Here is a 25,936-nt window from a genome sequence, read left to right as displayed (position 1 = left end):
TATTTTTTATTAATCACGATAAAATTGTAGGCAATTGCAAACAATAAATTCCTTACATTTTCAATGCAACTGCCATTTTCAGAAATACGATTGTTTCTATCGCTTTCTCGAAATACGAAAAAAAACATTCTATCGCTGAATTATCATTTTTGAGTGTACACGTACGCACACATGAAACATTCACTGACTATATGGGTATTTTCAAATTTTTTTTTAACGATACCCCTCTTAAGTACATCCATTAGTACATCCAACTGGCCAACTGCCCCACCCGTGAAAAACCATCTCTGAGGCCCTTTAGCAACCCTTCAGCAAAAATGAAATACAGGCTTCTCTTTTGCAACATTTTATTTAAAATTAATGTTTCTAAGCAACTAATAATGTACATTATGGAATGTAAAATTGATTTTCCCTGTATAATTATTTTTGTTCATGTGAAACACAATATAAAACGACAAATGGATGCCAGTAGCCAGATTTGCAAAAATTTCCCATATCAGCAAGAAGTTGGATCAACTGATCAAGATTGGGTTACTTAAACTTCAGCACAGCATCAATAAGATCATTGTAGGCCAAGATTGTCAAAAATAAGCAAAGTCATAACTATATTACAACAACAGAGATGAAGGGAACAGACTAACAGTTGGGGAGAAGGCCCAACTGTTAGATGTTGGAGGAGGACACTTGGAGGCCAAACAGGCGAGGAGAAGAAACACCACGAATGCCTGAGCCCAGAAGTGGATGTTTTACACCTGCAGCAAAAAACATAATTTGGGAGTATAACATTGCGAAAAAACAACAACATTGTAACATGGCAATGATGGGCCAAGTGGCCTCATTTCCATGTTTAAGGTCGTATAGAATGGCATGACCACTCGAAAGACTACGTCAGCGGTTCCCAGCCTTTTTCTTTATGCACACCACAACATAGTCAGCAAGAACCTTTGTGGATCACAACATAAACAAATCCAGTTTAGTGCTATTGAAGTTGCCCAGAATCAATCCCAAAAACAACACTTATACAACACCCCCATTGACCCTTTTTCTTTTTTTTTTAATTCAAGTACTGCAAAACTGGAGGTTCTTGGAAGTACGAGTACACGTGTTTGTGTTCTAGTCTTCAAGTACAAATATATGTATATGTTGTCACGGTTGTGGAAATTCACAGAACACCATTCAGGCTTCCCAGAGATCCGTTATGTCGATAATGTGTGTTCAGATTAGATTTCCCCACCGATGTCGAAAGGGAATTTTTCGTGTAACCGGGCTGTGATCTTTGAGTCAGCCATTATTCTTTTGCTATCGTTATTTTGGAACAACCACATCTGAACAACCACAACCGCCTCTCAACAACCACGCCATCCCCACCACAGCGCTAACCACACTGCAACAACAATATCTGAACAACTCCCACCCCGATATCTACCAGAACGGGTGAACAGAAATGACGGTTGAAAAATAACAACTGAGCCCAGCCGAGCTCTGTTTAGTTGGAATTTTCCCTCAGAAGGGCGAAAAGAAAGAATGTCCGTGATTGGGCCAAAAGAGCGGGCCAAAAGAGCCGAGCCGAACCCCCCTGGAATGTCCCCCCGTGCGCGGCGAAGGGAGGGACGAAGCGCCGGGGTGATAAAAGGCCGGGCTGAAACGCCAAGCAGTGAGTCGAGTTGGGTCGGTCTGGGTTCGCCGTGAAATCTGGGAGCAGAGTCGAACTGCAATCGTCTGCAGTCTGGAAATTACAGTCTGAGAGTGCAGCGGAGTCTGTCAGCGAGTAGAAAGAGAATCCCTCTGCTTGGTCTCTCTCCTTGGTCGATGGAGGCGCCGGTGGAGCCAGAGAGGAGTCGCCAGCCGGATCACCGTTGAAGGCACGGGTGGAATCCAGCGGAGTGCGAGCAGGGCCACCGAGGGTCGCCGAACCAGGGCCCGGCGAGTCACCACGAGGGTGACAGGTAACCAGCACGGCCTCTCGGAGATCTTGCGGTCTCCACAGCTCCATGAACTATGAAAGACCCACGAGGTCCAGTTCTGCCCTTCCCTTTCCTGGGGTTTCTTTGAATGAATGTTGTGGCGCCATGTCCTTAAGTAGAATTGTAATAAGTATACATAATAAATAGAACGGTTGTAGTTCTTTGTCTTGCTCATTCCTGCATTGCTTTATTCACTGCATGATTGCATACGTGTTTGATTGCATACGTGTTTGCATGCATATGTGTCGTGTGTGAAATAAATGTCATTGTTTGAATGTTCACCTGTGAGTTGCGTCCTTTCCCTGAATTGAGCTGCCGTATTGCGTTCGGGATATTAGCTGGCTTTTAAATAGCCGATAAAGTAATCGGATCCGGTGGGGCTTGGCAATATACACCGCTCGGCAAATCGCAAATGGAGCGAGCTGCTTAAGCGGCTCATTTCCAATCAGGTCCCGTCAAGGTGTAAATCCCCAGCATTTCTGTCTGCGCGCATACTTAGGTAAATCGACAATTCGGCGATCGGACCCTGTCACGCGCGGACAGAGTATTGACTGGTTTATGATGCGTTAAGGCATCCGTGGCTGGATTTCAGGGTTGGTCCGGAAAGTCACGACTGGATTGTCGCCTTCGGTGGGCGCGCGACCGCGATTGGGCTGAAGCGGCCGTCCGCACACCGAACGCGGCAGAAACACACAACAATAATAATAATAAAAATTTAAAAACGCAAATACACGAAGCGTGAATGTAGAAGCAGATCACATTTTATGACCCACAAAAATGTGGGCTCCTCGAATGTCAGGGTCCTACAGTATTGTGAATATCTTATGTTGAGTCATATATGCAAGTTATTGATGCAAACTGTGTATTCCCTTGGTACGTTTCTCCCCTACCTCTAATCTGGGTTCCATCCGTCTGTTGCTTTTTCACGAAGATCGACTCCACACCAGGATCAAAGATTGACACGGTAAGATACCCAGCGGAGCAATTCTGGGGTTTCACTCGCGCTCATAGGGCTACAAGGATTTTTTTTTTTTTTACAATAAATTTTTGTGCACAGGAGGAGGCCATTCGGCCCATCATGCATGCACAACACAAATACCAGATTTAATAAATCCGTCAATACCCCTTCCCTTCGTGTGTAGCCTTTTGGCTGCTACACTGGTACTCAGTTCGCTGACATCGGAAAGATGATAGACCGAGTCAACCCCTGGTGTTAATTCAGCGACTAACGGAGGACATAGGATACCAACCAGAAAGCCACCACCCTAAACGCGAAGCCAACACCAGGTTCAAAGCCAACAACACCAAGCCAACACCTTTCCGAAACCTCTGGAAAGGTAAACAGCACCTTTTGGTTCGCCAGCCCGGGTGTGCGGCCAAAACACAAAGTTCATTTATGAAGCGAGAAATAATGAATAAAAATATCCTTTTCTTTTAGTGCATCCTTCTCGAGTAAAGGAAGGATTAAATCAACATCTACACTCAATAGCACGACTCCTGGGACCATTATCCTTTTCTACACCGGGGCTGCTCTATTAATTATGTGGAATAATTATTTCATCAAGTCAGACGTTAATTCTCAGCACCAATCCTAGTCTATCAGCACCGTTGCGGCCACATACGATGCTCAATGAAAGGTCATGTTGTAGAGCAATGGAACTTAAGTGGAGAATGATTTACGATGGTCATCCCACAAGTTCTATCACCCAGCTTATAATTACTAACTCGTAAATATGTCGCTTCTCACACCATTTGTTTCAGGAATTAAAATAATTAGGATCGAGTATCGAGGACTTGCCCATTTATGGAAGAAAGCCTGCATCGTAAATATATCCGAGTTAATAAGTTAATGCTGATATCCGAGTTAACCCCACCCAAATCCCTCCTCCTTCTAGTTTTACAGTTTTCCCTCCTTAGAATTCCCTTCTGCATCCATCTTGTCTATTCAATGCTTGCATGTTTTGCCTCCTGTTCTTGTCTGTTACGTCCTGATCCGTTCACTGTGCAAGCTCTTCCATGAACCTCGACTATGTATACAAAGAAAGAAGTTTCCTTTTTGAAATTATTTTAAATTTTATTTGATTAGCAGACAGAATAAAACTAGAACAACACTCGGTAGAGCGCATAACTCCGCCAGGGTGAACAGTTTACGTTTTGCATCCCACTGATAGACCGTATCTGGATCGAGACCTGAACCAAAATCGAATTGGCTTGTTCTTATCACCTCCCCAACTCATCCACCAAGTTTTGTCACAACTCGTCCACAACTTTTTGAGATATCATACCATGCATCGTTTTGAGCCGCATCTTTCAATGAATGATGAAGAATCACTTTAACAAGCTCAAATGAGCTAAGATCCTCATCCTCTTAATGATGACGTCATAAAAACGAATATGACGTCATTGTGATGTATCACATTTGCGATAAATTATCTGTGCTAATGCCGGGCTTGAATCCTGCAAACAAAATTCAAACAGCTTGCCGAGTTTCTGAGATAATGGTATAGGCGATTTCCATTAGCGGAGATATTATGACGTCAACTTTTTTTCTAGGAAGAATTTCCAAAATCGGAGATGGTTACTGCCTGCGCGTGGGCTTTCTGCATATACATGGCAAGTTTCACTAAGATCTGATGAAAACTCTGGGTTGTGAAACAAAAAATGTCAAAAAATTGATATGACGTCAGAGTGACGTATCATATGTGCGGTAATTCATCTCTGCTAATGCCCTGTTCGATTCCCGCAAACAGAATTCAAAAAGCTTGCCGAGTTTCGGAGATAATTTTTTTAGGCGATTTCCATTAGCAGAGATATTTTGTTGTCGTAACTTTTTTTTCTGGGAGGAATTTTCAAAATCGGAGATGGTTACTGTCTGCGCAGGGTATTTTTACATATATGTGCCAAGTTTCAGGAAGTTTCGATGAAAACTGCAGGCTGTGAAACAAAAAAGTTCACAAGAAGAAGATGAAGAACAACAACATGCTTCAGACTAAGAGATCCTCCACGAGGATCTAAAAATTTTTGAATTCTCGTCTCCAGATCTCGATTCAGATCTTGCCAAAAATCAAATGAATTCTTCCTTGTCACACACACACACACACACACACCCAACCTGCAAGTTTAGTCCAAATCCGCCCATAACCTTTTGAGATATCGTGCTATATATCGTTTTCGCCCCGTCTCTCAATGGTGAAGAATCATTTTTACAATTCTAATATCTGGATTCTGATCCAGATATTCACCAAAATCGAATCATTTCGTCCTTGTCACACACCCTACCTCTCCAAAAGATTTCATACGAATCCGTCCACAACTTTTTGAGATATCCTGCTAAGAAGACAAACAGACAAACAAACATGCAGGGGTGAAAACATTAACTCCACCCACCTTTGATGGCAGAGGTAACAATTACCTTACTCTTCTGTAGGCATGCGCACTCGGAACAAGATTCCTTGCAATTTTCCAAATTCAGAGCCAAAGTACTGCTAAACTGCAGGTTCACCTTCTCATTCATGTTCAAAACACAACAATCAATGGAAATTGAGTTGTTTATCAATCATAATCTGATGTCTGTAGACAGACAGACAGACAGACAGACAGACAGAGTGAACCAATTGCTTCACATGTGTGGTGAAGAACCACAACCATTACAGCACTGGAATGGCATTTATCTGTACGAAATACTGGCGTGGTGACATGGTTTGATGATGTGCGTTTGAGAATGAAGCATGAAAATAAGGGTTCGAGTCCGGAAGTCTGAGAATAAAGGTTTGAAAACGGGTGTTTGATAATGGCGGTTCAAACATGGTGGTTCTTGTTCGGGTGTTGAAAAATAATGGATTGGAAAATTAGGTTTGAAGGAAACAATGGGGAACGTTATACCTATTATCACAACGCATGTCCCTTTCCCCTGGTATGAGGATGAGTAACCTAACTAAACCATCACGATGGAAATATCTAAACTCCAGGGTTCTTTTATGTGTTAGATGCAACTCCCCAAAGCTTTTCCAGAACTGTAACTATATATATATATATATATATATATATATATATATATATATATATATATATATATATATATATATATATATATAAATATAATCAAGCCTGGTGGCAATGCACAAAATATGACCAAGTGCTTTGGTCTGCAAAGGCTTTGACCTGGTATAAAGTGAGCAACTTCCAACTGGGAGAAGGTGTAGGTTAATGCCTCAAGTAAGTTGTGCACCTTGTGGTTGGTATAAAGTTATGAGGCTTGGGTGTTACTTCGTGTCAGCCTTCAGCTTAGGACAGACTGTGTGTGGATGTGTCGGCGAGTGCTTGTGAAGCTCTGCATGTGGCCTCGGTGAGGTTAGAAGTGTATGATTTTAACGACGTGTGACTAATAATTACCAAACGGAACCAAAACAAAGATTGCGGTTCAGCAGTTGATTCACTTTGTTGGTCTGTCTGTTCACAGACATCAGTTTATGATTGAGGAACAACTTAATTACAATTTAATATTATATTTTGAACACGAATCAGAACATAATGCAGAAAAGGAATTTTCAGTTTAGCAGTACTATGGCTTTTAACTTGTCCCGACCACAGATGCGCAGAGAAGAGTGAGATTTTTTTTTTATTTTTAGGTCCTCGTGGAGGATCTGTAAGTCTTACTCACGTTGTTGTTCTTGTGGACTTTTTTGTTTCACAGCATACGGTTTTCATCGAAACTTCCTGAAACTTGGCAGATATATGTAAAAATTCCCTGCGCAGACAGTAACCATCTCCGATTTTGAAAATTCCTCTGAGAAAAAAAGTTATGACGTCAAAACATCGCAAATGGAAATAACCGAAAAAATTATCTCCGAAACTCGGCAAGCTTTTTGAATTCTGTTTGCAGGAATCGAACAGAGCATTGGCAGAGATGAATTACCGCACATATGATACATCACTATGATGTCATATCAATTTTTATGACGTCATTCCTATTTTTTGACATTTTTTGTTTCACAACCCAGAGTTTTCATCGGATCTTCGTGAAACTTGCCATGTATATGCAGAAAGCCCCCGCGCAGGCAGTAACCATCTCCGATTTTGGAAATACCTCCGAGAAAAAAAGTTGATGTCATAATATCGCCGCGAATGGAAATCGCCTATCTCATTATCTCCGAAACTAGGCAAGCTGCTTGAATTTTGTTTGCAGGAATCAAGCCGGGCATTAGCACAGATAATTTATCGCAAACCTGATACATCACAATTACGTCATATTCGTTTTAATAACGTCATCATTAAGAGGATGAGGATCTTGGCTCTTTCGAGCTTGTTTACTCTCTCCCTGCTTCACATTCAAACAAAATTTAAAATAATTCCAAACAGGAAACGTACTGTTTTTAAGGATGTTATAAAGGACACAAACAACAGGCATGAATTGTAAGGTGTTAAATATGGTGGTGCAAAAGACACTGCATTAAAACTGGGCGTGGAGTGGACGTTTCTAACATGGTGCAGAGTGTACATTTCTAACATGGTGCAGAGTGTACGTTTCTAACATGGTGTAGAGTGTACATTTCTAACATGGTGCAGAGTGTACGTTTCTAACCTGGTGTAGAGTGCATGTTTCTAACCTGGTGTAGAATGTACGTTTCTAACCTGGTGTAGAGTGCATGTTTCTAACCTGGTGTAGAGTGCGTGTTTCTAACCTGGTGTAGAGTGCATGTTTCTTACCTGGTGTCGAATGCATGTTTCTTACCTGGTGTCGAATGCATGTTTCTTACCTGTTGTAGCATGCGTGTTTCTAACCTGGTGTAGAATGTACATTTCTAACCTGGTGTAGATTGCGTGTTTCTTACCTTGTGTGGAGTGAACATTTCTAACCTGTTGTAGAATGGACATTTCTAACATGGTGTAGAGTGAACATTTCTAACCTGATGTAGAATGTACATTTCTAACCTGATGTAGAATGTACATTTCTAACGTGGTGTAGAGTGTACGTTTCTAACCTGGTGTAGAGTGCGTGTTTCTTACCTGGTGTAGAGTGTACATTTCTAACCTGGTGGAGAGTGTACATTTCTAACCTGGTGTAGAGTGCGTGTTTCTTACCTTGTGTAGAGTCTACATTTCTAACCTGGTGGAGAGTGTACATTTCTAACCTGGTGTAGAGTCGTGTTTCTTACCTTGTGTAGAGTGAACATTTCTAACCTGTTGTAGAATGCACATTTCTAACATGGTGTAGAGTGTACATTTCTAACCTGGTGTCGAGTGCGTGTTTCTTACCTGGTGTGGAGAGTACATTTCAAACCTAGTATAGAGTGTCCATTTCAAACGTGGTATCGAGTACATGTTTCTTACCTGTTGTAGCATGTGTGTTTCTAACCTGTTGTAGAATGTACATTTCTAACCTGGTGTAGAGTGCGTGTTTCTTACCTGGTGTAGAGTGTACATTTCTAACCTGGTGGAGAGTGTACATTTCTAACCTGGTGGAGAGTGTACATTTCTAACATGGTGTAGAGTCGTTTTTCTTACCTTGTGTAGAGTGAACATTTCTAACCTGTTGTAGAATGGACATTTCTAACATGGTGTCGAGTGTACATTTCTAACTTGGTGCACAGTGCGTGTTTCTTACCTGGTGTGGAGTGCATGTTTCCTACCTGGTGTGGAGTGCGTGTTTCTTTCCTGGTGTGGAGTGCGTGTTTCTTACCTGGTGTGGAGTGCGTGTTTCTTACCTGGTGTGGAGTGCGTGTTTCTTTCCTGGTGTGGAGTGCGTGTTTCTTACCTGGTGTGGAGTGCGTGTTTCTTACCTGGTGTGGAGTGCGTGTTTCTTTCCTGGTGTGGAGTGCGTGTTTCTTACCTGGTGTGGAGTGCGTGTTTCTTACCTGGTGTGGAGTGCATGTTTCTTACCTGGTGTGGAGTGCATGTTTCTTACCTGGTGTGGAGTGCGTGTTTCTTTCCTGGTGTGGAGTGCATGTTTCTTACCTGGTGTAGAGTGCGTGTTTCTTACCTGGTGTGGAGTGCATGTTTCTAACCTGGTGTCGAGTGCGTGTTTCTAACCTGGTGTTTCTAACCTGGTGTGGAGTGTACGTTTCTAACATAGTGTAGAGTGCGTATTTCTTACCTGGTGTAGAGTGCGTGTTTCTTACCTGGTGTAGAGTGCGTGTTTCTTACCTGGTGTGGAGTGCATGTTTCTAACCTGGTGTCGAGTGCGTGTTTCTAACCTGGTGTTTCTAACCTGGTGTGGAGTGTACGTTTCTAACATAGTGTAGAGTGCGTATTTCTTACCTGGTGTAGAGTGCGTGTTTCTTACCTGGTGTAGAGTGCGTGTTTCTTACCTGGTGTGGAGTGCATGTTTCTAACCTGGTGTCGAGTGCGTGTTTCTAACCTGGTGTTTCTAACCTGGTGTGGAGTGTACGTTTCTAACATAGTGTAGAGTGCGTATTTCTTACCTGGTGTAGAGTGCGTGTTTCTTACCTGGTGTAAAGTGCGTGTTTCTTACCTGGTGTAGAGTGCATGTTTCTAACCTGGTGTCGAGTGCATGTTTCTAACCTGGTGTAGAATGTACGTTTCTAACCTGGTGTAGAGTGCGTGTTTCTTACCTGGTGTAGAGTGCGTGTTTCTTACCTGGTGTAGAGTGCATGTTTCTAACCTGGTGTCGAGTGCGTGTTTCTAACCTGGTGTGGAGTGTACGTTTCTAACCTGGTGTAGAATGTACATGTCTAACCTGGTGTAGAGTGCGTGTTTCTTACCTGGTGTTTCTAACCTGGTGTGGAGTGTACGTTTCTAACCTGGTGTAGAATGTACATTTCTAACCTGGTGTAGAGTGCATGTTTCTAACCTGGTGTAGAATGTACATTTCTAACCTGGTGTAGAGTGCGTGTTTCTTACCTGGTGTAGAGTGCGTGTTTCTTACCTGGTGTAGAGTGCGTGTTTCTAACCTGGTGTTTCTAACCTGGTGTAGAATGTACATTTCTAACCTGGTGTAGAGTGCGTGTTTCTAACCTGGTGTAGAATGTACATTTCTAACCTGGTGTAGAGTGCATTTTTCTAACCTGGTGTAGAATGTACATTTCTAACCTGGTGTAGAGTGCGTGTTTCTTACCTGGTGTAGAGTGCGTGTTTCTAACCTGGTGTTTCTAACCTGGTGTTTCTAACCTGGTGTTTCTAACCTGGTGTAGAGTGTACGTTTCTAACATGGTGTAGAGTGTAAGTTTCTAACCTGTTGTCGAGTGCCATGTTCTGCCTGGAGTAGGGTGTGGGGCGCCTGGTGCACTGCTTCGCTGCCCCGAGGCAAATGCATGTGGAATGTGCCGCCGCAGCAGAGTGGTAAAGCAGGGCCGTGGGAACGGGCCAGGCCAATGGCGGATTAGCCCGAGGCATAGACATTTCAACAGGAGATGATGCTGGAGAGGGAAAGGAGGGGGGAGCAGAAGGGATGGGTTAGCGGACAATAAACCAGCATGGCTACGAGAGATATGTCAAAGATAAAAGAAGCATACATAAATTACTGAGATAATCTGTGAACAAAATTGATTTTAAACCGTTTAAGGGATAGCAGGTCGAGCTAAGGTAACAGTTAATATCCAATAATTCCATTTGTTAAATCGGAGAAATAATATCACATCACAAGAGTTTCACCGAAAAGATTATACAATAACTACTACGACGAAGAAGAAGTGAAACAGTTTATTCTATTTCCTGTAGATAAGACTCAAGCAGAACTTTTTCCTTGTTGATTATTGTTACACATACAGAACAATGTTCCACAAATCAACACAGTATGTGGGATTTCATCCTGGAGGTCACAGTATCATGGCACTAATACCCAGTTGGGTACACTCAACAGACTAATCCATTGACTTCCAATCTCAATGGATTTCTCAAGTAGACGAGGCCTTTTGGCCCTCTTGAAGTTGAGGCCAATGTCTGATCGACGAGACGAATCGGTTCTTGAGATCTGCTGGTGTACGCCAAATCGTACCTTTGGATGTTGCAGCGGAACTCGGTCTTCCTTGAGGTCCATTTCTCCAAAATAAGTAAATAGAATTTCTGCCTAAATGTGAAGCTTAACGAACCTGATCTCATGACGTCCCGGTTAAAGGCTCGCCAGTGTTGGATCCTCGTGGGGAAAACCAGCGCACTAATGGACTACATTAGGAGAACCCTAATGAGCCAAAGTTGTCAACCCCACACTACTGTCTCGAATGAATCCGGGGGAAGGATAAATAAATAAATAAGTAAATAAATTCATGAATAAGATCAGCAGTTTACATGGAAGAGGCAATTCTTCTTTCTTCCCTTGAAAGGACAGTCCGGAGGGCTTCCCACGAAGTTGCAAACATCGTGCGTCCGTCCGTGCAATCAACATGACAAAGCGGCTTCAGCTTGATGTACGACGTTACGTTTGGACATCTTTTTGAAGTTTATTTTGAATCTATCATTGTATATACCATTCCATAAAAACGTCTCACAGCTTGAGTTATTATGGACATGTTTTGGGAACGGGAAGAGTTTGTTTAAGTTTAAACACTTCGTTCATTTTATGAAAAATGCCACATTTTACTGATCCAGCAGGATCTGAGAATTTCATTTGAGTCCATGAAACCCCTTCTGCAGTTTTAAAGTTGTAATGGCAAATAAAAACGGTAACAGGAAAGGTGAGAGAATTGGGGGGGGGGGGGGGGCTAAATGGATAAACATAATTTTTTTTTTCAGAGTCATAAACATTGTTTTATTAGACTGGCATAACAGCTTGGAGGTGTGCACACTCACCCCTGAGCTGTTTAACCTGGGTTCGAATCAACCGAGCTATAAACTGTCACCCTGGTGTTTCGCATTACCGGGTGGACGTTAACCTGGAGTCCCGAACTGCAAGCGCTGGTCGTTGGTGGACTTTAAAGATCCTCGGGGTGTCTTTCATGGAGAGTAGGTGAGTTATCACCAGCACCCTGAACAAATTACAGATGCATGACAGTCGAACGACAGGCCTGAATAAAAAACGAAAAAGAAACAAAAGTGATTAAAAGAAAAGTTTTAATGCCAATGGGAAATGAGCCGGCGGTAAGAACAGCAGGTAATGGAGAGGTTAAGGACAAAAAAAAACCACACACAGGTAGGCGTGAGACCTGTGGAGCAACGATCCATGCCTGTCAAGTTGACGTGTAGTTAAACACACAGCAACAGGTATAAACACAGGAAAGTGCACACAGGTGAGCGAGTGTAGGGTGGGAAGGAATTGCAGGCACGCAGGCAGAGTCTCATCAAAGTGAACTTTGGCAACATATGTCAGAGAAACTCGAGAAGGGGAATAGAAACGACAGAGGGGAAAGGGGGTGCTAGTAGACCATAGTTCGTTAAATTCCGTCTGTGACCTTTTCATGTTCGGCTACGAATTTATTGATCATCCGTCGTACGTTTCCTTTGATCACTATAATATTGCATGTAATAATGTAAAAGGTTATTTATTGATAATTATGTAGTTGGCAGGAATGCAGGATGTAACTTAGACCTTAGAGGTGTGCACACTCGCGGATCACCTCGCCTTTGAGCCGTCGAGCCTGGGTTCGAATCTCAACACGGCTCTCAACTGTCACCCTGATGATTCACATTCGGATCGAGGCATCAGTGTGTGCGCATCAGTCGTTGGTAGATATTGAAGATCCCATGGTGTCTTTCGTGAGGAGTAGGTGAGTTGTCGCTAGCACCTTGAACAAATTAAAAATGCCTGCCACTGTCAAACACCAGGCCTGGCGAGCCGATTCGTGAAAGACTTGAACCAACAAGCTCAAATGAGCTAAGATCCTCGTCCTCTTAATGATTATGTCAGAAAAACGAATATGACGTCATTGTGATGTTTCAGGTTTGCGATAAATTATCTGTGCTAATGCCCGGCTTGATTCCCGCAAACAAAATTCAAACAGCTTGCCTAGTTTCGGAGATATTGGTATGGGCGATTTCCATTAGCGGCGATATTATGAAGTCAACTTTTTTCTAGGAAGAATTTCCAAAATCGGAGATGGTTACTGCCTGCGCGTGGGCTTTCTGCATATACATGGCAAGTTTCACGAAGATCCGATGAAAACTCTGGGTTGTGAAACAAAAAAGTGTTAAAAAATAGGAATGACGTCATAAAAATTGATATGACGTCATAGTGGCGTATCATATGTGCGGTAATTCATCTCTGCTCATGCCCTGTTCGATTCCCGCAAACAGAATACAAAAAGCTTGCCGAGTTTCGGAGATAATTTTTTAGGCGATTTCCATTCGCAGAGATATTTTTACATCATAACTTTTTTTCTAGGAGGAATTTTCAAAATCGGAGATGGTTACTGTCTGCGCAGGGAATTTTTACATATATGTGCCAAGTTTCAGGAAGTTTCGATGAAAACTGTAGGCTGTGAAACAAAAAAGTCCACAAGAAGAAGATGAAGAACAACAACGTGAGGAAGACTTCGAGATCCTCCACGAAGATCTAAAAACTGTTCCCCAACCGAGACGCCACAAGAAAGTTACAATTGGAATTTCAACGCTGGAGGAGACTATTCGGCCCTACCATCCCTCCTACCTCTCGATACCTTTTAAACTCAATATTAAATCTGTCTTCTGTTTCTGCTGAGATATGTGTGAATTATAATTAATTTGGGGCAGTTACAGAAGTTGTCATACACTGTTAATTATGAATACATTATTATAACAAGAAGGACCCATTCCCGAAGGGAGCGGCCAGGGGGGTTTTGTTATTATCCTTATTCAAAATACCTCTCCAAGATTCCTCTTACTGCGTAATTCAGAAAACCTCACTGGACTGGAAAATGTGGGGACAGGAAGTGTGGGTACTTGTAATACCCTCTCCCACTTGGAGGTGGCGCTACACGATACACATTTACATAGAGAATTTGCATCTCCCCACCCTCAAGATCACCGACATAGATAAAAACACCCCGATACATTAATTGGGGTCGTTCTGCTCCGTGCAAGTCTGGATGTAATTAGGAGTAGCGTGACAAACAAACACACAAACACCAGTCTGAATTATAGTGAAGATAACTTGCAAAAGTATCCGGCACCAGTGACATAAAAAAAGTTTAGGTTAGTCTATCAATTTAAATCATTTAATGGACTTCAAAAAGGTCATTAGTGTTGCACTCTTGGTTTCACTCATATTAAAAGCTCTAAGCTACTTGTACAGCCCACCGCAAAATGATGGTGCAACATCAGGCGGTGAAGGTTCAATTTATCTTAAAAGAGGGCCAAATAAAATTTGGAATCAACATTACTCATCTCTGATCTCCCATCATTTCAAAAGTGAATGTTGAGATTTTCAAATGCAGCGTGGGAAGCGGTCACCGTAAATGGGAAATGGAAAGACACCACAGTTCACAAGATATAATAGAGGACTTCCCTTCCAAGGAACTTCAATGCAGAAAAAGACCATTCGGCCCATTAAGCCTGCACTATGTTGCCAACCTCTGACAGTTTTTTGTGTACAGACTACAGAGTCAAGGCTCGTGGAAGAGCGAGAACACTGAATGGATCAGAACGCAGCATCACAAACCAGAGTAGAGAGGTGGAGGGGGGGTGGGGGGGATACCAACAGTGTGGTTGAAGAACAAAGTAGAGGGACACTTGGGCAAACAATGGGTGTGGGGAGGTAGCTGGATTGATGTATGCAGAAGAAAACTCCCCCCCCTCAATCTCTCTCCTCTCTCCCCCTTCTCATCCCTCCTTCCTCCTCTCTCTCTCTCTCTCTCTCTCTCTCCCTCTTGTCTCTCCTCTTTCTCCCCCCCCCATCCTTTTTAGATGTTGAGTGTGAAGCAAGGAAGTAACGTGCACCATTTTTAAAGCATTTCATGTAACGAGTGACTTGGCCGGGGTTTAAAATGCCAACCTCCTCGACTCAGAGCAGATGTTTTAACTCGTAATTAATTACGTCATCAAGTCCACAGAATATTAAATTTAAGTTTATTTTGGACCCCTTTGAAATTATTAAACGTTATTTTTGGTCAGAATGCTAAATAGAGGGCTTTAAGCTCACCTGGACTTTAGTCCAGTGAGCTTTGGCGAACGAGTCGTCTCTGAAACTACAATTTCGTCTAGTATATTACAATTTCGATGAAACTTGACCACAACCTTCATCACCCGTGATGTACCAAAGTTTATCGACCACATCAAAATCTGCGCTCACTTGAGTGGAGGTGGGGGGGGGGAGGGGTCTCTGTTCAACTTTGTGATAATCTTCAGGTTGTATCTTAACGCACTGTTAAACAAACCAATTCCATGTTGTATTTATACATTAAAATGCATCTCTTTTGGTAACATATTCTTCTTCTGGTTGACGTTGAGCTTTGCCGACGTTTGGAGTTTTTCAAATGCAGCGCGGGAACCGGTCGCCAGAAACAAGGAGACAGCCGAACACTTGGACAGACACCATGGTTTGCATTCTGTCATATGTTATCTATATATTACTAAAACTCTCATCTTGGATGTATGTATATATGTATGTATGTATGCATGTATGCATGTTCCCGGAATACAGCCAAAACGGTACACGATAGCACAAAAAATTTCGGCCCACCTTACTCACCATTTGCCTACGGTGTGCAATGTCAAGTTTCGTTAAAATCGGGCAACAAAAAAAAATTATTAAAAAATCAATTCCCGATTCAGTCAAGTAGTCTTCGGGAGTATTTGATCAATGCAAACAACCTCAGCGGTATAATTCGCTGGAGCTATCTTTTTTTTTTTGAAATGATTTTTTTTATCAAGCGGTCACAACGGGAACCCAATGGGTTCACGGGTCATCTAGTATGTTATAATATTACTGCAATCTATATGAAGAAGAAACAATTTTTTAATAACTAAAACCGATCAACATTTGGCATCGTTTCTGATTCAATACACAAAAAAGGTTTCTAAACCAACTTCATTATTTCCAAGCAAGCCATTGCACATTGAAACACTTTGTTTTCCTTCAACTTCAATCGTGAGAAAAGATCGTTTATTAACTCGATATCCACAATCACAAAGCGATCACCAAGGGTAAGCCTTAGGCTTACCCTTGGTGATTGCCCGCAACTTACCCTTGGCCCATAATCCAATGATGGTATATTTTTTGGACCACCATATGATCTTTATCTTCAACATTTAGGGATAGAGTATGAATTAAGAAAATGTGTCCACATCTCCAATATGTCCAAAATACTCAACATCATGAAAATTGAAGAAAAATTATTCGTTATGATAAAAAAAGCGTTTTCCGTTAATTTGGTCACAATCTGAAAAAAGTAGTCAAGAACACGAAACAAATATCCGGTGAACAACTTCAGTGCAGCTCCACTGTGATGTTACAAAAACATGATATATGGAATAGGCAAAGCCGAGAAGCGAACGTGGAATTCTTCTTACATTTGATGCTGCAATTTCTGGTTACTTTGGCCTGGATTCGGGATCAGCGATCAAATAATGTAAATCACGATAAAAAAATATTTTTTGATGATGCGGGAGATATCTTAATTATAAAATTAGGTTGACTCAAAACTGCAAGAGTATTTACTCTCAAGTTTTGTTGTTAATTTTTTAGTCATACAGGTGTGATTGGGTATACTCCAGATCAAATTAATTATTTGTGCATTTCAATAACTGTGATAACACTCCTGCATATTACCTCAACATTACCTTCATAACAACAACTACACCACCAAGAACAGGATCTCATCTGAAAGAAAAAAAAAATCCTCAACATTACCTTCACAACAACAACTACACCGCCGAGAACAGGATCTCATCTAAAAAAATAAATATTGCGTCAACATTATCTTCACAACAACTACACCGCGTAGAACAGGATCTCATCGAAAAAAATTAATATTACCTTAACATTACCTTCACAACAACAACTACACCGCCGAGAACAGGATCTCATCTGAAAAAATAAATATTACCTCAACAATATCTTCACAACAACTACACCGCCTCGAACAGGATCTCATCTGAAAAAATTAATATTACCTCGACATTACCTTTACAACAACTACACCGCCTAGAACAGGATCTCATGTAAAAAAATAAATATTACCTCAACATTGCCTTCACAACAACAACTACACCACCTCGAACAGGATCTCATCTGAAAAAAAAAACAATTTCCTCAACATTCCCTTCACAACGACAACTACACCGCCTCGAACAGGATCTCATCTAAAAAAAATAAATATTACATCAACATTATACCTCAACTTTACCTTTAAAACAACTACACCGCCTAGAACAGGATCTCATCTAAAAAAAATAATATTACCTCAACATTACCTTCACAACGACAACTACAGCGCCTCGAACAGGATTTCATCTGAAAAAAAAACAATTTCCTCAACATTCCCTTCACAACGACAACTACACCGCCTCGAACAGGATCTCATCTTAAAAAATAAATACTCGAAACGAACGTAGAATTCTTCTTCCATTCACTTCTGACTTTACCTATAACTTGTTCACAACTGTATACGCAATTTCCGGTTACTTCGGCCTGGATTCAGGATCAGCGATCAAATCATGTAAATCACAATTAAAAATTATTTTTTGATGATGCGGGAGATATCTTTATTAAAATCAGTGGAGGAAATATACACCATGTCTGATGTTTGGGTCTTTCATTTCTCCGACGATGCCTTTATCTCCCTCCCGGCATGCATCATTCCCCATGACAAAAAGCGGAAGCAAAAAAAAAACCAGAAGCAAAAAAAAAACCAGAAGCAAAAAAAAAGCGAAAGCAAAAGGGTCATAGCCAATGACACGGATTCCAAATTGCCAGGGTATTGTGTTGTTGTTGTTTCCTATTCTCTCATGTGCACGCATTAAGTATGAAGCTCACTTCGTTCGCTACAAATGAGGGGAAATGAGCAGTGATCCTGAATTTGGGTAGTTTTACCAGAAGGCGTTTGATGGGGGACCGTGTGAGCCTGGCAGAAACCTGTTGGTGGGGGGGGGGGGGGGAGAGGACAAAGTACGGAAAGAGCAGAGGGTGCAAGACAAGAAAGGAGGCGGTGGAAGACAGAAAACCACCAACCTGTCTGCGATGGGAGTGATATAGGCCCATAGATTCAGCTTCATCGTGGGAGATTCTCATGATATTGTTATGTTTGTAAGGGTAGATGGAGGAATTTCAGAGTGAAGATAGGATTGTATAGTATAGCATGGTCCGTGGACACATCTCCATGTAATTTAAGTAGGGAAACTGAGCTTAAGTTGTTTAACTGTCACTACACAGGGTTGGGGGATGGGGGGTGCTGTGTTAACTCGGTATGGTTTAAGGCTAATTTCTCCCAGTATGTGATTGTCCCCGTGACCTTTTCCTACGTTTTTGCTTTCACAAGGCCGGCTATAAAAAGGAACGACATTTCAACAACAACTACAGTGCCAAACATTCTGAGCAGGCAGAAACCCTGCCTTCCCGGCTTCGTACCAGCAGGCCACGCCACGAGGCTTATGATTGGTTGGTGTGACGTCAGAGAGGGGGCATGATTGACAAGAGGACAGTTGGTGTGAGGAACGCGGTTAACACATAGGACGTTGCTGGCTTCTCCTCAACATGGTGAAGAAAGCAGCGCAATTCTCATTCGTGCTGGTGTGAATTTGTTCACGTACTGAAGTAACATGCTAGCCATTGACTGTTGGTGAAGTTTGTATGCTTCTGAGGAGAAGAAAAGCGAGTCTCTCAGCGATAACTCGGCAGCTTCCCGCTGTGTGCGTATAAGGCGGTGGCGCCATTTTGCTGTGAGCAGACCTACTGTATGGTGGGTTGTAGGCCCTAACTGGTGTAGGAAGACCGACCGCGCAAATCGCCTCACGTACGTCGCAGAGAATGACTTGGCACCATTTTGGGTGCGTTTTCCGGTGCGGTGACTAAGCGGTTCGATCGCCAGGCTCCTAAAAGATCATCTTTAGACACACAGCTAAGTACCAGAATAAAGAGAGGATTTTCTTTTATCTGTTCCCTTGTCTGTTTTTGTGACTGAATGGAGACGTCTCAAATTAGGCGTTAGTTTATCTCACGTTTCATTACCTCATGCTCGATATATTTTCGTTACCTCACGTTTTCATGATCCCCATTATTACTCATCAATTTATGTTCATTAAACCCTCATTTGTTAAATTTACTGTGTTCGTCTATTCGTTGTTGGTTTGAGGATAAACCCGTGTGCTCCCGTCTTGGTGGGCGCCTTGCTGTTTCCGTCCCGCATAATCTCCAAGGATCTCCAAGGATCTCGGGTTCGCCTCCGAGGGAAACTGTTTGGCTATCCATCTAGGTCGGTGTTAACCCCCTGAACATGACATCTTGGTCAGGAGTGGGATATAACCTAATATTTTATAACTTAACTGACCTGGACAAGACAATACTAGAGGCCTTGATTTCCGCAGCATCAAACGGAACAAAATATGAAGCAGGGGAGCCAACCCAGTGGGGAGAGCCGTACTCCATCAAGCTGTAGATGAAGACCTTGTAGGTATATAGGAGTTCAGGTGTGCTGGGGAAGGACTTTGTACAACGGAGGACACCCAGTTGGCGGCGGGTTTTAGAGGTCAACTTTGAAACGTGGTTGCCCAAGAAATATCATGGCTGATATTGAGACCCAGGAGCTTGAATAACTGAACTTCCTCAAGAGGATTGTTAAGACAGTAGATAGGAGGGTTTGCCAGACTGTCCTTTTGGAGAGAGATTCCTCATTGGCAAAATCAGAGTAATGACATAAAAACGCGTTATTTTTTTTAAGACCGCCACTTGACCTTGACCTTTAACCCAAAGAGGTACGATGTAAATCAAATGTATGCACCTTGATGAAGGCTATCTAAAGAGAGCAATTTCCTTCTGATCTGACAAACCTTAATCTAGCTATTGTGAAAAATGTTAAAATGTCTATAATTAGGTCATGACCTTTAAAATATGTCAAGGTCAAAAAGAATGTCAATACCCATATGCTTTTTCTTCCCATTCATTAGTGATGCAAAATTTCGCTCTTAGATACAGCTCAGACATTACGGAAATTGGGAGTGCAGGAAGAATTTTTTTTTCTAAATGGTGGTTTAGTACTGGTTATTGAAGAAAGTGTGTGGTACCATTAAAAATTGGGGGTGCTAATTATAGAAACAAACCCTACAACAGCAATAAGCCTCCCCATATGCTATCGGCATAGGGGGAGGCTTCATTACATAATTACAAGTGCTAAGTTTGCTGTCTTGTTTCTTACTCAGTTGGGTAGATAAGCATGAGGACCATTTTGTCTATGCTAGTTAGATCATCAATAACTGAGTTTGAATCGATTGTCTTCACAAAACGTATTCAGTTTTTGTTTTAATACAAACGGTCAGGTTTATTTTTGTATTCAAAATCGAGGCTCGTCGAGGAGCTGGAACATAGAATGGATGAGCACGTAACAGAAGAAAGAGAGGGGGAAAACACAGCAGCAGGGAAGAGGGACAAATAAAGACTTGAAGAAAGAAGGGATATGGGGAAGAATTGAGGGGTAGGAGACAATGCAAGGGGTGGATAAAATTGATATGGGAGCAACCTCTTAGGAAGAAAAAACTGGAAACTTGGAAATAGGTGGACATGGGGGAGTTAATGGGGTAGAAAAGATCATGGTCTTGGATGGGGATGATTTAATGGGAGTGAACAGCTATCTTGAAAACCTGGAGGGAAAAATGAGAATTATAATGAGAATGAAGAAGAATGAGACCAAGAGGGAAGAATGAAGGACAGAACCAGTTATTTCCAATTTAAATTTCTGAATACAAAAAAACATCTGTTATTTTTTCATGATTATTATTGACATCTATCGAAGTAATATGATTGTGTGTCCATCTCTTATTTTTACCCCACGTGCGTAAAGTGAAAACAGGGTTAAGTAATTGGTTCACTTTGTCTGTCTATATATCTGTCTGTCTGTCTGTCTGTCTACATGCGTCAGTTTATGATCGAGGAACAACTTGATTTCTATTGAATGTTATATTTTGAACAGGAATCAGAACATGAATCGGAAAACAAACCTTTAGTTTAGGAGTACTTTGGTTCTGAATTCGTCCTGATCGGGCATGCCCAAAAAGGAGTGAGACAAGTCGCGGTGTCTTCAAAGTACACTGCCCCCATGCCAAATAAATAAATAATTCGTCCAGCGGGCGACATCGCCGGGGCGCCTTCGGCACCCGACGTTGTTAATACCAGGTGGGGTTAACTCAGCCTGTCATGCTTCAGAGGTTGGTGAAGTGAGTACCAGTGTACTGATAGAGGGGCACAGTATCAGTGGCACAGCTCTGCTTCCAAGAAATGATCGCTACCTGGAAGTCAAGCTGCCGTATGCAAGAACAGAACAGAACATCTCTATCATTGCTTCGTACTTCATTGGGCTAACAATGTGTTAACATGTCACAATACATGACAATGAACAATGTGTTGAAAACCCAACGAGAAGAGTCTTTCATTGTAGTGTTCCAATGAACAATGTGTTCCCATTTTGCTTGCCCTGTAAACTTGTTGATGAGATAACTTTTATCAGTAAACTTAAATACACTGTAAAATGCTTTAGCTGCGAATTTGAAAATACAATCTCACCTGTAACTCCATGACGTCTTTATCTCGGTTTATTTGTCATCTTTACACAATAACATGTGCCTATGTAATGTTATAAATCTCCATGCACAGTTCCATATGGATGTACCAACTGTATTCACGTGAGTTTAAAGTTGATCCGCTGAATTATATTTATATGCCTCGTCCGTTCTGGTCGAGTGTGCAGTTAATAGCGAATTAAATTCTGACCTGATCTGCATCCGCCCCAATGGTCCCGTTGGTCGTCTAGAAAGGATGATCCTGAAAACGAGGGACCAATGTGCAGGATAAGTATAATTGATGACCAGACGGGCCATTGCACAAACAGCACCACCCTCCCTGTTTATAATGACCGGCGATCGATCACTCCGTGCTCACTGGCTTTGAAAGGTTCCACCTCTGCCCTCTGGCGGAGCGAATTACAAACAATCGGGTACTTTCGGCAAGATAGCCGGCTCAGGCATCTCTTTGAGAATTGTTTTAAATCCTGATCGATAACAAACTTACTTGGCTTACAGCAGGCGTTGATTGATATTGGCATCGCCATTACCATCTCTAAACTCCTCCACTTTCCCTGAGAATCCACTTATGCAACTGGTTGCTGCTTTGTTTGTCGTCGAAGATGGCTGTTCGCAAGCAACATGCAAACTACCTGGTGAATCTGTTTGCAGTGCAGAATTTGGTACCCAGACGGAAACCATACTCTTGGTGAAGCAATTGCAGTGTCACCTGGTGTCAAGGAACCTCCCAATATTAGACCAGGCAGAGCATTTGCTACCCACAGATCAGGCAGGAATTTTGTAATGTGTTCAGGGTGCCGGCGATAACTCGCCCACTCTTTGCCAAGGTCACCGCTAGATCCTTTAACGTCCACCAAGGAACGCGAGGACACAGCAAACCCAGTTTAACGTTCATCCGAAGGATGGCACACATATTGATGAATCGCACTGCAAGCGAAGCACCATGATGACAGTTTTGAGCTGGGTCGGGATTCGAACCCAGGTTAGACAGCATGCTCAAAGGCGAATGTGTGTACCTCCAGCTCTCGAATGTATGTATAAGCGGCATGCAAACAACCAACCAACCATATACTGGATATAAATAATCAATATCGGATCAATCGAAATCATTTTACTTTGTCCAAAGTTTAGATGTGTGAAGATTGATCGTGCGACTTCTCCACAATGACCCAGAGAGATTCCCTCCACGCAGTTGTCTTTGTTCAACCTCTCTGTCCGTCCTAAGATTTGCTCTGCCCCCTTTAACCAGTTTCCCGATTGGTCAACAATGTTCATGGCATTTACCTTCTGGCTGAAGACGTTGAAAAATTGTAGTGAAACGAGACCTCATACCTGTCCGATTTTTCCATCACGAGAACATTTTCTACATGACATGTTGTGGCTTGCGGGGGAGGCCGGATAGCCAGCTTTGCTCCACGTGACACAAAACGTATTTCATGCAACTACAGTGCGTACTTGCCCACCTTAAAACAACGGATCGGCCTTTGTGTGAATTCACTCCCACTGTGCACAACAGCGAATCGTTTGGTCCGTTGCTCCCTTATTAAAATATTATTTTCCAGTTGTCGAGGCTCATGGAGGATCTTGAACATAAATCACATGCAGGTACCCAAACACATGGCAGCCTACGTGGGATGTGAACCTGGGTTCCCTACTGTACATCATGACTCATGAGCCAGCCATGGGTTCAGATGGGAACACGAACAAGGCAACCCGGATATCGGTTCCATTGTTACGTCATTATCATCATTGTTCGCGTATATCGATCTCCTGCCGTGCACAGCAGCGCCATTCGAGCCGTGCACGACAGGCTCAGCATGCCGCATGGCACGGTTCACTTTGTGTGGTGAAAGGGACGTAAATCTGGCAGTTTAGCTCGAGTTGAGGCTTCCGGTTTAGGGGGCACCAGTGACGTCATAACCCACAGGCACTATTTATAGAGGGGCGTTTCCCGTTAACCTGAGTCAGGCTTCTGCTGGATTGCTTAAAAATGCATTTTCCGATTTTAGAAGAACTATATGTCATGCTTCAGTTCAATCACGGTACCCCCGTCAGTTGTGGGCCTATCGTGCATGATGGTGCTGGTTGAACGTGGTAGGGGTAACTTCTGAAAAGATACATTGAGAAAGGGAAGAGAATATAAGAATGATAGGAGAGAGGGGGTAGGGTAGTTGGGGAAGAAGAGAGGGGAGAGGAGGAGGAGGAGAAATTAGATGAGGGAAGGGGAGGGAAAAGGAATTTGCATGTGAAAGACACGTTGGGTTGGGGTAGCCACGTGTGCATGTGCTTCGTAGGTGGGTATGTATGGGGGATGGATGGGGGTTATGATGCCACCATATACAGTGTGCACTATGCAGTCAAGAGACAGCCTGAAAGACTGGCACTTGTTCACAGCAGTGGTTATACTTGTAGCAGAATATGATGAACATGATTGGGAACCAGAGGCACCGGAGTGCACGAAGAAACAAGATGTCGAAGATTGATGGTTCATTAACCAGGAGATTTATCTGATGTGCTGAACTGGCTGTGACATGGAACCAGCATCCATATCTATCTCTATCCCTATCTCTCTCCTTCACCCGAATGAAACTCACCACTCCCAGAAAACACATTTGTGCTTTTAGTGCTTTCCATGAGTTGCTCCAAGGCTCGGCTCATGGAAGAGCGAGGGGCGAAGAAGAACACATTGGCAGTGGGGCAATGGGACAACACGTGGAAACAAGGGAGGAATAAACAGCAAGGAGGAGAGAGAGAAGAGAGAAGAAAACCTGCAAGTAGTTGGGCAGGGTTAATGGAGATAGAAAACATCATGGGTAGGGATGGGTCAGAGATGACCTGAGGTGGTGTAAGCATTGCCAACTGTAAGCCCTCGGGGATGGGGCAGTGGGATTGCTCAGACGGAGGTTCCACGAGGAGTGTAGGTGGGCAGTGAGCCTGAATTCTGGGGGTTTCACTGGAAGAACGCATGTGATCTGGAGGGACTGGAACATGAAATGGATGTATAGATGCAAGAGCAGCGGCAACAAGACCTGAGGAGAAACCGAAGAAAGCAGAGGCCATCGACTCATGCTTCTGCATCATGGTGGGAGATGCCAACGATTCTCCACAGTCAAATACCAGAGCTTTGGGACTTTGGGAAAAGTAGGGTTAAGTAATACGTTCACTGTGCCTGTCTGACAGGCATCAGTTGATGATCAAGAAACAACTTAATTTCAATTTACTTCTACATTTTGAACACCGCACAACATGAATTGGAACAAGAACCTGCAGTTTAGCTCGGGTTACCATATTTTAACTTAAAAAAGAGGGACACTCCGAGAAAAAGAAGACACTCCAAAGAAAAAGAGGACACTCCAGCGAGGGACAATCCAAAAAAAGAGAGGACTCTGGCGAGGACACTGAAAAAACAAGAGGGCACATTTTTAAAGAGCTTCCTTTCCGTACTGTGCAATCATATTGGCAGTCTCATTCGGAGAGTTCTGGACCGAGATCGATTTTGACGGCAAACCGCTGTTCTTCCAATGGAAATACTGAATTATTACTGGAAATATTGTGTTGTTTTAAATCAATAACACCTATATTTGCCACAGAAACATACGTACCAGCTATACATACCAAGCACTCAGCTTCCCATTCTTCTCGACCACTTCGACACCATGGGGATTCTGTCTTTAGTTGTGCAGTGAATATACACTTTCGTTTTGGCATTGTTAAGAGCTCTTGAAAAAAAAAAAATCAAACAAGTGTGTTCGGTATGGACTCAGAAAACACACTGAATTGCGGACTGAGCACCACACTGGACTGACTGACTGACTGACTGACTGACTGACTGACTGACTGTCTCTCTCTCTCTCTCTCTCTCTCTCTCTCTCTCTCTCTCTCTCTCTCTCTCTCTCTCTCTCTCTCTCTCTCTCTCTCTCTCTCTCTCTCTCTCTCTCTCTCACTGTGAAGTTGGACAGGAAGTGGATGCGTGAGTGTCGATGTTCAAACACGTCCATTATGACATGACGGAGTCGTACAGCCTTATACCAAACTGTCCTGATCCAAACATTATACCAGAGAGTTGGTGTCAAAGCCACCCAATGCTCGCCTGTTTATACATTTTTCGTTTTTAGCTCGCCTGTTCGAAGAACAGAGAGCTATAGCGATACCCCCGGCGTGAGCGTGAGCATGAGCGTCAGCATGAAAATGTTAAAGTTTTTGGTGCAAGTTATTTCCTTTCTAATGTTTTTATCTACAACACTATTTTTTACTGATTACAATATACAAATACATATATTGCTTTAAAATTATTTGGATCAGACTTCACTGCAATGCTTTATAAAAAATATTACTAGACGAGTCTTTTAAAAACGATAAATGTATAAACAGGTGAGCAT

General features: G+C 42.5%; 1 protein-coding gene across 4 annotated transcripts in view; it reads right to left on the bottom strand.

The window, feature by feature from the left end:
* The window catches only part of LOC147018880 (uncharacterized), a 90,591-nt gene continuing 64,655 nt past the window's right edge, over nt 1–25,936 (bottom strand). For all 4 annotated transcript variants that reach the window (XR_015062568.1, XR_015062569.1, XR_015062567.1 and 1 more), the window contains 3 exons: nt 11,777–11,923; nt 10,156–10,339; nt 1–752 (listed from right to left, as the gene is read on the bottom strand). Coding sequence is in view for 1 of the 4 variants with exons in the window: in XM_085898998.1 (XP_085755124.1) it covers nt 10,324–10,339; nt 11,777–11,923 (163 nt within the window). In the remaining 3 variants the exon portion in view is untranslated. The remainder of the gene's footprint in view (nt 753–10,155; nt 10,340–11,776; nt 11,924–25,936) is intronic.

This window comes from Eptatretus burgeri, chromosome 10 (assembly GCF_056783735.1).
Source record: "Eptatretus burgeri isolate ZD-2024b chromosome 10, Ebu_testis_v1, whole genome shotgun sequence".
Classification (NCBI taxonomy): Eukaryota; Metazoa; Chordata; class Myxini; order Myxiniformes; family Myxinidae; genus Eptatretus; species Eptatretus burgeri.
This window is presented reverse-complemented; position numbering and strand designations above follow the sequence as displayed.